The sequence below is a fragment of the Lepus europaeus genome, chromosome 14 (genome assembly GCF_033115175.1).
Source record: "Lepus europaeus isolate LE1 chromosome 14, mLepTim1.pri, whole genome shotgun sequence".
NCBI classification, from domain to species: domain Eukaryota; kingdom Metazoa; phylum Chordata; class Mammalia; order Lagomorpha; family Leporidae; genus Lepus; species Lepus europaeus.
In genome coordinates this window covers 55,135,788-55,149,971 of record NC_084840.1, presented here as the reverse complement: position 1 = coordinate 55,149,971, position 14,184 = coordinate 55,135,788, and the positions used below count along the sequence as shown (strand labels likewise).

At 37.7% G+C, this 14,184-nt stretch overlaps 2 protein-coding genes across 5 annotated transcripts in view; one reads left to right on the top strand and one right to left on the bottom strand.

The window, feature by feature from the left end:
• Nucleotides 1-1,701, top strand: part of KMO (kynurenine 3-monooxygenase) — a 40,384-nt gene extending 38,683 nt beyond the window's left edge. For 2 of the 3 annotated variants that reach the window (XM_062210665.1, XM_062210664.1), the window contains 3 exons: nucleotides 51-152; nucleotides 243-302; nucleotides 1,370-1,701. In XM_062210665.1, the coding sequence (XP_062066649.1) occupies nucleotides 51-152; nucleotides 243-302; nucleotides 1,370-1,543 (336 nt within the window). In that variant the 3' untranslated portion in view covers nucleotides 1,544-1,701. The remainder of the gene's footprint in view (nucleotides 1-50; nucleotides 153-242; nucleotides 303-1,369) is intronic. The other variant, XM_062210666.1, reaches the window with a different exon arrangement.
• Nucleotides 1,702-2,679: 978 nt separating this feature from the next.
• Nucleotides 2,680-14,184, bottom strand: part of OPN3 (opsin 3) — a 42,655-nt gene continuing 31,150 nt past the window's right edge. Inside the window, exons 2-4 of one of the 2 annotated variants that reach the window (XM_062210661.1) lie at nucleotides 11,891-12,210; nucleotides 5,296-5,547; nucleotides 2,680-4,487 (exon numbers count right to left, since the gene is read on the bottom strand). In XM_062210661.1, the coding sequence (XP_062066645.1) occupies nucleotides 4,224-4,487; nucleotides 5,296-5,547; nucleotides 11,891-12,210 (836 nt within the window). In that variant the 3' untranslated portion in view covers nucleotides 2,680-4,223. Of the gene's footprint in view, nucleotides 4,488-5,295; nucleotides 5,548-11,890; nucleotides 12,211-14,184 lie in introns of those variants that run through there. The other variant, XM_062210662.1, reaches the window with a different exon arrangement.

Sequence of the window (14,184 nt, the reverse complement as noted above, 5' to 3'; positions counted from 1 at the left end):
CTGTATTTTGTTCAAGATACTCTTTTAAAAGTTCTCTTACACTGTTGCAGATGCGAGCACATGTCAACTCAAGGTGGTTCATTTTTCAAAAGAACATAGAGAGAGTTCTTCATTGTATTATGCCATCTACTTTTATCCCTCTCTATACCATGGTAAGGTCTGGATTTAAGATTTTCCCCCATTTTAATCCTCTGTTTAGCCATTAAAGAAAATACAAGAATACTCTTTAAACTTCCCTACAGGTCACTTTTTCCAGAATAAGATACCATGAGGCAGTGCTACGCTGGCATTGGCAAAAAAAGGTTGGAACAGCTTATATTTAAAAAAAAAAAAACAACTCATGTGTTGAAGTGTTACAGTGTTCTGGTTATGTTTATGTCAAGTATGGAAACCAAATTTTATCTTCTGAAGAAAAAGTGTCCTGAATACACAAAGGGCCTAAATAACATTACAAAGACAAAGCTAGTTAAGAGAGCTTTTGAAGGGAAGAAATTAGAAAAATAAGTGGATGGTACTACTTCTCTACTTTTTGCTTTATTTTAGCAATGTGGACCATTTTTGACTTTTGATTTGTATAATATTCTTATGGATTTCATTTGTAAAATTGGAACTGAGTCCCTTATGAAATCTTATCCAATTCTAGTATAATGCTATGATACATTCATTTTGGGGAATTGTCCCAAAAGGTGCCATCAGGTGGAATTCAGATTTATGATCTTCCACTTTAGGAATTTTGCAACTTCACTCATTCAACAAATAGTTTTATTTACTGCGTCAATACTGACCTGAACATAGTAATGAACAAGACACAAATCCTTTCCTTCACATGGCTCAGAGGCTCTTAGGGAGATAGAAACCTGCAGTGGAGAGGGATAAACCGACCTGGGGAGAACAGGGGTGGGTAACATGGCTATTGTAGGAAGGGCAAGTTCCAAGGCAGCATAGATGTGTAAGAATGGCCATAGGCAAAGATGGAGAGACAATAACAGGCTTAAGCATCTTCAATATTCTTAAAATATACAAGGAGACCATAAAAAAAAAAAAGGCTGAAAATTCAGATTTGAATTTTAGAAAGGTTACTTTGCTGTATGGAGAATGGATAGGAAGGAGTCAAGATTTATCTGTGAAATGATGATTAAAATGGTTTCTGACCACAAGAAGCTGAAAGTCTGAAAGAGAAAGACATTGGCAGGCAATTAGAGTGAAGGACAAGTGCTGTGACAGAAATGGGTGGTTAAAAAATTGAATTACTATTTTGGGTCAAAGAACAAAAAGGAAAATGTATACATCTTTATAGTTTAAAACTGCAGTCTATTTCCACATTAAATTCTCTAAACAAACAAAATGAGAATCTTTGCTGTTCTCACAGGTGATAAACAGAGGACTCTTTTTCTTTGGATCACTGATCACCATTGGTGGTTACTACCTACTTGTACACTACATGTCGCTGAGACCTCTGGACCACTTGAGAAGACCATGGAATTGGATCATTTACTTCCAAAAAACAGGATCTATTTCTCTAATAACTCCAGGAAATCACTAGAACAGATTCTGTTTATTTACTAGGTGATATAAACGTTCTGAAGTAGCAACTGATTCCTTTGTGATCAAAATTAAGGATTGAAACCATGTCTCCATCATATTTAATTCATGATGGGAAGATAATTGTGAGCTTATAATTAAATTCAAATGTAGACTTTCCCTGTGTTGATTGGCAATGATTTGGGGGGGGGAGGGAAACTTTTTTTTTTTTTTTTAAATTGCACCATACAGCTTCCTTACTACATTCTGCGTGCTCAGGTTGGATCATTCTAAAAACAAAAGTGCAGTGACTAAGATTTCACTTCTCAACAAAGAAGAACCCTAGAGGCATTAGGGAAGATACCAATCATGGTTTTCCTTTGAAGAATAAAATAGGACTCACAATAGGCTTTGTTCAACGATTGGGACTAAAAATCACTACTTGCCTAAAATGTCAACTGTACTTTTCACCACCTGGATGGAACCGTCTAACCACAGGGCTCAGATTCACTTGATAAAACCAGAACTAGGGGAGTTCCAGAGATTTACAAATAAATTGATTTAATCTCCCTGCCTTCAAAGGCCAGTGTTATCTCTGAAGATAAGAAAAGCGTTATGAATCCCATACTAAGTGAAGGATAGGGAATGTTTTTATTCATAAATTAAATATATACATATATAAGGGTACTTCAAAAAGTTCTTAGAAAATGGAATGAAAGTTTATTTTGATGCAAAGAAAAACTTTGGAATCCATGCATAGGGGTCATCAAAGTGCTTATGGAAAATAATTAAAATGGAAAAACTATGTACGGATTTCAAATTTTTTTGCGTCAAAGTAAACTTATCTCTTAATTCCATTTTTCCATAAACATTTTGAAGTATCCTCATACAAAACAGTGGAGAGGAAAAAAGGGGAGACAGTTTTGTTGGAAATATTAAGCCATATGTTATTCCTGTTCAGACACTCAAAAGCAATTCAGTAGCTTATTCTTGAGCTACATACTGTGGCAGACCAGATATAAACTTGATTTTAAAATGTACATACAATGAAACATTTTCTTTGGTTCTTCTGTCTTCAATAGGCTGATGGAGTCATTTAGAAGTCCTTCAAATGTGAATAATTATGAAGATTCAACAGTCCAGGGAGAGTTATCTAATATAAGAATTAGGCAGCAAAGTAAAAAAATTCAGTGTTTCTTTTCTACGTTGTCAAAGAAATTCTCGAGTTCCAATAATCCATGTTTAGTTTGCAGGGAAGGAAAAAGTAATTTTTACTTTTATCCATCTTGGATTCATTGGCTGGGATCCCGATGACAAAACACAACAAGAGAAAATCAAACACAAACAAGAGTTTATTAACCTGTATTTTTCATATGTACATGGGAGATACACAGGGAATGAGTAAATCTCAAAGAGCTGGCTTAGATGTTCAACAAGACCAAGTAAAAGGGCTAGGGACCTGTAGCAGTGGCAGATCATGGGATGGAAAATAAATGGGAGTTTACCAAGATTTCTCTGGTGCTGCCTCCAGGTTACGAGAAGTCTAAGGTTGTCTCCGGTGATCAACTTTTCCTCTATGGCAGATTGGGGGAGGACAGATTTGTAAAGGTCTGGCCTACTTTTAGGCAAATAGAGGGAGGGCAGAGAGCTTTCTTTGAGCTTCTTCCCAACTACAATCATATGAAAATAATCATTTTGCAAAAGGAACATATTTAGTGGTTGTAGCATATTATGGTCTCCTGTGAGTCCAAACAGTCACCTGTGGAAAAATGGCCTGTCTGGCAACACTGACCATGAGTTTTCCAGTGGATTGATTGATGAGTAACAAAGATTAAATAATATATTCCATGAATACATTTCTACACTTCAATTCCTTCAAATTTAAGTTTGTTTGCTTGGAATTCCTTTTCTAAATCCAGCACTCTTGGGAAAATTGTGGAAAATTATTAAAAGGCAAGATAAATCCTGGCATTCTCATGTTTGAAATGAAATAGATGGAGAAAGCAAGGTGTCATCAACATCATCTTCACCATGTACATCCTCTAAAATTGTAAAATTAGCTATATATCATGATTACCTTGAGATTCATCATCCTGTTCTCTTTGCTGTGATGTGTCTAGGTAGTATCTTCAAGGGCATCCTCAGCAGTAAATTATTCTGAGGCTCCCCTTTTACTACTCATCCAACAATTCTTCTGGTTCAGATTAAGTTACGGAATTCATTTTCTTTTCCATTCTAGAATTATCTCCTTCATAAATATGATTTAGTCAAACATATGACACAACACTGACTAGAACCCAACTCTACAGAAAATTCAAGATTTTCTAATTATTTGACATGTGTATGAGACAAAGTTATTTTTACAGTGAAATATATTTGAGAAAAATGTAATTATGTGCCTTGGAAAATATAGCTATTTAAAAATATATTTAAAATGAAAATGTCCCACACGTTAGAAGAGGATGGTGCCAGATGCCCATCTTGTGCCACAAGTTGTTTTTCATTATATAAAGCACCCATTGAATTAAAAAATTTGTCTTGCTCAATTGCTTCCTGAGGCCAGAGAGCAATTCAGATTTCCTGCTGGGCCACAAAAGTTCTGCTGATTCACATAGAGTGGGTATTTTGGGACAGTCTTTTTAACGGAAGTCTATACATAGTGTCCGATTTAAGGCTCCCATCTTCATTACTATTATTCATTCCTATAAAGGACGAACTTGGATTACATCGACCTTGGGCCCACTGGCTTTCTCACTGTCATCAACTGCTAGTGATTCATCACTTGCAATAATGAAAATGATGGAGGAAGAATTAAAAGTCACTTTTTTCTTTGGCCTGTCCCCATCTTTCTGTGACATCACAATAGGTCTGATTTGCATTTCACTCCCAACAGTTGGCAGGTCTTTAGGAGGCTGCTGGCATTTCAGTGGCTGGAAACACAGGAGCTGCAAAAGGGATCTTCGAAACTGGGCAGAGAAAAAAATAAAGTTGAATATTAAGTAAAAGTCTGGCCCACAATTTGGATTAACATTCAAGAAAATTAGTTGAGCTTAACAAGTTGTTTTTTGCTTGTTAGCTGATGTGGGTGTGGAGTTACATGATACTGTTCATATCTAAGTCACTGTGGCATTTTATGCCTTATTTAATCCTTATTCATTATAGGACTATTTCAATACCTTAAAATCTCCATAGCTTCAATTTGCATGCATTGTCTATGAGGACAGCTGTATTTGTTTCTCTCAGAGATTTTGAACATTAATTCAGTCCACAAATATTCAGTGAGCCCAGGAAGGCAGTGGAGGATGGCCCAAGTTCGTGGGCCCTGCACCCCATGGGAGACCAGGAGAAGCACCTGGCTCCTGCCTTCGGATCAGCGCGGTGCGCCGGCCGCAGCACGCCAGCCGCGGCGGCCATTGGAGGGTGAACCAACGGCAAAGGAAGACCTTTCTCTCTCTCTCACTGTCCACTCTGCCTGTCAAAAATAAAAAAATAAAATAAAATAAAATAAAAAATAAAAAAAAGAATTCTAAATGTATTAACTTTGTGACCATTATTACAAAATATAAAATATTTCTGATGAATTAAATACTAATTTTAATAAAACTGTACCTAACAAATGTGAACTTCTATTGGCAGATGTTATTTTCTTTGGAAATATCCTGCATATCTTCCTGAATTCTATTATCAAAGCTGTTCTGAATTACTTCTCTAAAAGTCTTATAGCTACCAGCTCCACCCCTAACATGAAAACAGTAAGTCAATTACAAAATTTACCTTTCTGATCATGAAGATATAAATAATTGGATTGTATGCAGTGCTTGATTTACAAAAGAGATATGAAACAATAGATATCGTTGGTGTGACCAGGTGCCCATAACCATTAACCACCAAGAAACAGATTACAACATAAGGCATCCAACAAATCAGGAAGGTGAAGACCATAAAAAAACACATTTTGGCCACTTTCTTTTCATATCTCAAAATCTTGATCACTTGAATTGTCTGAAGATCTTCCACACAACGAAGCTGCAGAGAAGAGAAAGAAGGGAAGCAGTTCCAAAATGAATGAACTGTTTTTTCACCGTTTCTATAGCACATATGCAGACATCATTTTAGACCCTGCCTGAGTGAAAAGAGAACTGACCAGAACCGTGGGAGTCTGACTTCTGATTCAAGAGCTGTGGCCAAGCCCAGCTGTAACTTCCTGAGCCTCAGTCTCCTTATCTGTAACATGTTGTGGTTGAAACACATGGTTTATTCCATCTTTTAATGGCTTTTAATGCTTTTCTAATTTACATGATGAGCATAAAACAAATTATTTTGCTTAGGTTTCCAGTCGCTAAAAGATAACGTGAAAGAGTCATGATAAAATGGAAGCAGTTTCGGTATGATCCTGGAAACATCTATATCCAGATCATTAAGCCACAAGTCCTCAAACCATGCAGCAAATCTAACATCAGGTCAGGAGTTCTGCATGGTTAAAAGTTTAGCTGATCTTGATAAGAACTTAATTCCCAAATGTGTTCTTGCTGGAAACTACTGTGTCTTTCAATTCACTGCTAATGACTGCAAAGTGAGATTTGATGAGTGTGTAGTTACTTTCATCAAAGGCTCACAGGACAGCACTTGGTAAAACCCAGGGAGTCCCATTCCTCCGAAATCAGCACATCCACTCCTAGTCTGTCCCCATTAAAGGTACTGAGGAGTAATGACCCACAGTCTGAAAGTTCTTAAGAGTTTCTCTGATAAAAATTTCTTTAGATGTTTCTCCTATTATTACTATAAATGTGCTATTAAGGTAAAAGGATATTCCTACACATCAAAAGTATATTCTAAAATAAAATGGTTACTTCTGAACATTCTCAGAAATTATACCAGTTTTCCTACAAAATACAATTGTTTTATACATTGCTCTTTTTTTAAAAAAAATTTTTATTTATTGGAAAGGCAGAGTTACAGAAAGGCAGAGAGAAAGAGAGAGAGAGAAAAAGGTCTTCCATCCACTGGTTCACTCCCCAGATGGCAGGAATGGCTGGAGCTGGCCCAGACGAAAGCCAGGAGCCAGAAGCTTCCTCTGGGTCTCCATGTGGGTGCACGGGCCCAAGAACTTGGGCCACCTTCTGTTGCTTTCGCAGGCCATAGCAGAGAGCTGGATCGGAAGTGGAGTAGACAGGAATTGAACTGGCACCCATATGGGATGCTGGCACTGCAGGCGGCAGCTTTACCTGCTATGCCACAGCGCCGGCCCCTACATTGCTTTTTTAAAAGGTATGGTCCACGCAGTTGATACTTGGCCTTGAAACTTTTTAAGTGGGAAACATATTGCATTTTAATGCACTCTAAGCATGCCTTTTAGTTTTGGCATTATCATAAAAACTAGGGAAAAATTTTCCAAAGAAATCACCTATAACATGTGGTATAGCATTTTACAATAGATTTGAACTGATATTCCTAAACAGTTGATATCATCTAAGATTATATTTCAGAAGCTATATTCCCAATAAAATTATGAGTTCAGACTGACAAAGAATAAAGGAAACAGAAAATTAAAGTGTTTGATTTCTTTTAGAACAGAGACAATAATGTGTGTAGAGGAAGAGTACATGTTAAATTTCTAGTATGTTATCCACATGTGTAACTCTGTTTTAAAATAAATTACTCTGTTTAATGTGATAGGATATTATCCTCTTTTCAGAACATAATGCTTTGAGGGGAGGCTCCTCCTGAAGAGTATTTAGGAAGGTTGTGGGGTTTTGGTAAAAGCTCTAGATTTGGGGAGCCAGTGTTGTAGCACAGCTGATTAAGGCACCAGCTACAATGTCAGCATCCTAAATTGGAGCACCAGTTCCCAGCTGCCCCACTTCCCAGCCAGCTCCCTGCTAATACACTGGAGAAAGCAGAAAGTAGCCCAAGTGCCTGGGCCCCTGCTACTCTTGTGGGAGACCCAGAAAGAGTTCCTGGCTCTTGGTTTCAGCCCGGCTCAGCCTTGCCTGTTGCAGTCATTTTGGGAGTGAACCAACAGATGGAAGATTCTCCCCGCCCCCCTTCCCTCCTTTGCTCTTTGTCATTTTGGCTTTCAAATAAATATATAAATCTTTTCTTAAAAGATAAAACAGCTCTATGTTTGGAATTAGATCTGAGTTCTTGTCCCACTTTTGCTGCCAGTGTGATACTAAGTAAGTCAATTAATCACCTTCTCTCAGAGTAAAGATGAGTGTAGTTAAAATGAATAACCTATTAGAATAAACATAACCTTGGTTCCAGTTCCACATATAGGACTTTGTGAGGTTGCTTTCAAGGTTAAATATTTATTTATATTTGAACTATATTTGAAACTAACATAATTATTATATACATATGTAATTTTATAATACTATAGGATATTTGGAATCATGATTTTTGATAGCTTGAAACTCTTCCAAGTCCCAATTAGTAACTACATCTAGTCATTTGTCTTCCATTCCATCCACTGCCTTAAGCCTCTGCTACCTGGGTCTCAATAGTTTTATTGTGTTATTTTCCTGAGCAAGTCAGTTCTCAACATCTCTCACCATTTATCAAGTCAGAGTGCTTATTTATCATCTGGGAATTCCATGCATGCTGGAGAAGGTAATCTAAGCAGACATTGGTCTATACTTCCCCATTTCCTCTTTGGTACAAGGAAAAGTTATTGACCAATATTTCACACTATCTGGGTTTACACATGTGAAAATTCCATGATGTTTTTCATTTATCTATTTCTTACTTCTTAGTTTCTTCAGTCTCTATTCCTTCATTCTACTCATTAAATATTTTCTAAGTAAAGATCTCTACTTCATGTCTCACTCCTTTTATTCAATTATTTGAGGATATTTTTGAAAATTGCTACAGATGAAGCAAGAGCAGAGTACATGCACAAATTTGTCCTAAAAAATGAACCCCTTGAGATAAATTCTCCAGAATTCCTGCTACAAGTGTTCTCTGCCTAAATAAATGGTTGATGCTTAGTGCTTATTGATGTAGGCAACTGTCATTTTTCAAAGATTTCACTGTGAGTCCTCATTCCCAAGAGAAGAGCTAAGTCTCCGTTGCTATTATGAGTCACCCCTTGCTGAATCAGGAAATAGAGTTCGCTGTTGAGGCAACTGTACATTCTGAAGTCAAGCTTCTTCACATTTTCAGCAGTCGCCTGTATTCCTCTTTTTATGTCCTCTGCTTGTAATTTATCCTAAAAGTGTGATGGTATCTATTGTATGAGGGTCTTGTTCCCATTATAGGTGAAAAAATAAATAACACTTATTCTCTTCTCTTAAGGAATTTGTTATTTGTTGAAGTTGATAGGCACACAGACTGATTCAATAAGTGACACCTGCCATGGGGGAGGTTACCAGGATGGGCATGGGAGTATACACAGCAGTTAGCCAGTTCGGAGATTGGGTCAGAGTGAGAAAAATCTTGATCTCAGCCTTCTAGTGTGAGGAGGAATTTGCCAAGTAAGGAGGAGAAACAGAATATTCTAAAGAATGAACATGTGCTAGTGCAAAGAAACAAAAACACATGAACGATTCAAGGACAAGAAATAGTGAAGCTGGGCATAAGCAAGATGGCAAGGTAGACAGGGTACACCATACAGGACTTGGTTTTATTTTCCTTTATAAAGTCAATGGAACTCCTGAAGGTAGTATTTGAGAACAATTACTCTGTTGGTTATATGCAGAGAATGGATTAGAAAAAAAGCAAGATATGAAGGAAGGAGAACTAAGGTCTTTTTGAGTTGAGTTTATAGAAGCTGGAGTGGGAAAAACATGGATATATGGAGTAATATTTAAGTGAAATAGATAAAAACTGGCATTTATTAGTTGGGTTTGGTGGCAGACACAGATGAAGAATAGTCAAAGGCTACTCCCTAATATTTGGTGTAGTTTGCTAGGTATGATAACCATTCAATAAGAAAAGAAATGGAAAAGTATCAAATTTTTGGGAAAAGGTGACAAATTAATCTTCACGTATGTAAACTTGAGGAGACTGTGGGTCACCCAAGTGAAGGTGTTTAACAGGCAGTTAACTGTGAACACCTGATAGAGGTCAGAAAAAAGACTTGAATTGCAAAAAGATATTTAAAACTCAGCAAGTTCTTGTTAGAAGGAAAAATTCTGGCAGCATACAAAATCACCCAAGGACAGTGTGTACACAGCATGAACAAGAGCTAAGCATAGAAAACTGGACAGGTCCAAGGAAGAAATGTGTTTGAAAGGGATGTGAGAAGATGGGGCCTGAGTAAGCAATAAAGACAGCAGAGGGTGGGGTTCAAGAGGCAACGGGAGGACAACATCACAAAGCAGTGGAAGCTGTCAACAGACTCCATGGTCATAGATTCAGAAAATATACAGAAATAGAAAAGCATCCACTGGGTTTAACTTCTGGCAGATCATTAACGACCTTAAATGAGAGCTATTTCAGTGAGAGTGTAGTAGAGGAAGTGGAAGGAGGCACAATTTGCAATGGGTTGAGGAATAAATATTAGATGAATTCATTAAATAAAAATTCTTTATAATAGAAATTTATTTCTCAGGTCCAGAAGCTGGATAGTCCAACATCAAGGTGCTGGCGGTTTTTTTCTGAGACCTCGTCTTTTGGCCACTATTTCACTGTGTGCTCATGTGACTTCTTCTTTGTACACACTTGGGAGAGAGTGAAAAGGAGCAGAAGTGGGAGCGGGATCAGGGGGAGAGGGAGAGGGAGAGGAAGAGGGAGAGGGAGAGGGAGAGGGAGAGGGAGAGGGAGAGGGAGAGGGAGAGGGAGAGGTTCTGCTGACATTAACACATCAGACCAGAGCCCCACTCTCAGGACTTCATCTACTCACCTAACCATAACTACTTTCTAAAGGTCCCATTCTCCAAATACTATCAAATTGGGGATTAGACATAAACACATGAACTTGGGAGAGACACAAACATTCACTCCTAACAGTAAGTAATCAATATGTTTTAGATGCTCAGTAACTATTGGTTAAGTGAATGCATACTGAGTGACAATGTGGCACCAGAAGTTACCCATGATCCTTTTAGTTAACAATGATGAGTAGAAATAAAGTGACAGCAAAAATGAGCCTAGAATTGGTATTTAAGTTATCACATTTATAGACCAAAGGAAAAGAGCCAGTAGTGAGGAAGAGTTTGAAGGTATTGTAAAAGAGAAATGTATTACATTTGAGTTTCCTGGGGGCAGACAGTAGGCTGAGGGAACAATCAGAATATAGGATCAGTTTGGTACTGGGTTACAGTGCCTCTCACCCTGAAACTGAGGAGAGAGGATCAGTGTGGACATACATATTTGTATAAAGGGAGGCTGGGAGATGAGGATGTTTGTGCTATTGGCTTTATTGTATACAATAAATAAGAAACATGATTATTTTGGATGGCTAGTTGGATAAGAGATTAAAGTCAGGATTTGTAACAGCATGGTGTGGAGACCATGGACCATGTAAGGATACAAAGATTGCTTTCCAGGGCTGAGGGAACAACTGAGTATGGACAGGTATGGATTTTCTTCCAGTTCCTCTTTGCAGCTTGACTATAGGCATGGAGAAAACAGATTATTGGATTGATTCAGTGATTTCTTTTAATAAAATGAATTTATATAAGGAAAATAGAGACAAGTTGAGGAAAATGAGTCATGATTTAAAGTGATGCATATGGCAACGTTTTGTTTGAAAACAGAAAGTGAGCAAGACTGGAGAGTTCTGATGAAAGCAGAGGACCGGTAAAGCAAGAGAGGCGGCAGTGAGTGAACAAGGAAGCACAGCCCAAGTTAGAAGCTGCGGTATGGAACGTCCCCCCACTCTTTGTTGGTCCAAATGTCCTTCTAGTTGGTGCCCAACACAAGACATTTCTGTGCTCAATTCTTTTCCTTTATGATTCTCAAGTGGCTGCCAGACAAAACACCTGTGCCATTCTCCAGCAGTGGGTTCATGAGAGCTTTAAATCAATAACATTATGGGAAGTGTGGAATTCCCTTCTTTAGAGTTCTGGAATTCATAGAGTGCTGGATAATGTAGGGACTTTTATGCTGTTGTTGCTTTTTCTGTACAGAATCCCTTTCCTTCCTTCTTTTGGTTTAGAGAATGATGTAAAGAGAGTAAATGTTAGTCCTCACTGATCTTTGGGAGAGTGACTCATAGTGGAGACTTATACTGAAAAGGAAGTAGGAGAGACTTCTCCCATTGATCTTTTCAGAGTGACTCAATGCAAAATTCTACCAAAAAAAAGGACTGTAGGAAGTCCCCTAAAGCTACTTCAGCCCTGTGAAACTACTAATTATACAGAAAGACTTTGATTCTTGCCCACACAACATTTCTCTAGGGGAGAGGCCTTTGTAGTCTTCAACTCACCATTCGAACTGAATACAGAATATGGCCATAACAATGGGCTATGACACCCACCGGCACCACCAGGCAGCCAAGAAATAAGAAGAGCACAAAGGAGGAGTCGTTGGCATTCTTGGATTTCCAGTCCACGGTGCAGCCTAATCCGTGTATGTCCAGGATGTACCTGTTCCAGCCAAGGAGAGGTGCTCCAGCCCACGCCAGTGAGTAGAGCCAGATGTAGGTAATGGCCCTCCAGGCCCAGGAAAAATTGATCACTCTTGCATGGACCACACGAATATAACGTTCATAGGCCAGCACAGTTAGGGTGGTAATGGAAACAATCCCTGCAAGAAGAGAAATTGGAAAAGCATAGCATGATGCAGGGGTAAAACAGAGAGGTGATCAGTTTGCCACAGGAAATGCCTTACAGCGTATCTGAGCCAGATGGAGAGCTCTAAAAGCCCAAACACCTAGGACTAGCAGTGCCCCATGGGCCCCAGAAAATTGGGTTGGAAACATATTTATCCAAAGAAAAAATATAGTAGGAAACGGCATGCCAATTTTAGTAGGACAAAAATTAAAGTCTTACAATCAGCCCTGCCCCAATACTGCAGTTTTTTGTCAAAAAACAAACTCCAGAGCAAGTCAGAGAAAGTCATTAGAAGTGTATCTTTCAGTTTGCCTTCTCTCAGCTGTTTCTGATTTAGCAATAAAGAGATAAGTTCAAAGTGGGTTCCACAAGGTAGAAGTGACCAAAGTCATGCTGAAATTATGCAGAGTTGCCTTTTCATGCCTGCTAGCAGGTTTCAACCTATAAGCTATCTCCATGAAGGGACTGCGGCAAGGCAGGCTCTGGGAGGGGGAATATGTTCTTCTGTGCTCCCATAGCCTTCTTTTACACCTCTATTTTGCAACAAATTGACTTGAGTAATATTATTTGTGCATTTCCCTGTTGCTTCCAAGGGAATGATTTATTCACTCAACAAGCACCAACTGATTACCTATCATGTGCCAGACACCATGCCAATCTTGGAGGCTCCATGGTGACTAAGAGATATAACTCTGGATATTGGAAAGGTATGCAGATGCATACACAACTATGCAATCTACAATAAATTGGGCAAATGCTGCAACAGCAGCACAATGCACTGTAGTCATTAAAAAAGGAACATTTGTGTACACAGCAAGAGGAATTCATTCCAGAAGAATGAATAATTACGCACCAGAGGATGGAGGCATAAAAGGACACCAAAGGGCATACAAATGATGACACAATTTGGAGATGCTGGAGCTCAGAGAAGATGGAGGGAGAAATGTAGAGCGAAATCTAGGGAGAAACTTAGCCACATGGAGAAAGGCTTTTAATTTCTAGCTAAGGTGATATTTTGTTTATTTGATTAACATTTTCCTTTGGGAAATAGATCTTTTTAAATCTGATACTCCCCTGAACTTTTGTAATCACAAAAGTGACAGTTCAAACCAATGGTTAAGAAGGTTATACTACTATAGTTTTAATGATCTTCGATTACTTTAAAATTGAGTTTGTATGGGTGAAATGGTCATTTTTCTATTCAATTATTGTTTACAGCTATTGTCTATATTCCCATTAAACCAGAGTCTTTTTGCTTTTTATTTGCCAAACTTCTTATTTGGTGATGTATTAAACCTTTTTTATTCTAATATAAATTTAAAATATGTTATCTCAAAAACTAAAAGAAGAAAGGGAAAAGAAAGGAAGGTGGAAAGGAGAAAGGGGGAGGGAGGAAGGAAGTAAATATCATATGTTCTTAGAACTGTATCTACAAACCATACTGAATCTGTTAAAAACTGATCTAAAATTTAAAAAAAAGTTAAGAAAAAAATTCTGAGTATGTCATACCATTTGGTATATAATCATAAGTACTGCTTCACTGAAGCATACCTTGTACATGACAATATATCCTTCTTTCCCAAGCTATGACCATTATCATGAATCTCTTGCTTTGTGACATTAATATCTCTTTTCTCAAGAAAAATAGTATATATGTATTTATATAAAAATGTTTACCATGTTCCTAAAGTCGTAATTATTAAATATATTGTTTGTATTCCTTAAATAAAAGGTTTCTGGGGGAAAATTTTAAAAAGTATATTAAAAAATGTTTACATATGAAATGAATCAAAGAATATTAAAAACAGTTACATTTTGAAGCTAAAAATAGTAAACTCATAGGAAAAGAAAAAAATAAAAGTGACAGTTAAATTTTCTTCCTTCTGCTCATTTCTGTTTTGAAGGTCAGTCATTCTCACAACAATACAGAATTTGAAACACATGGAAA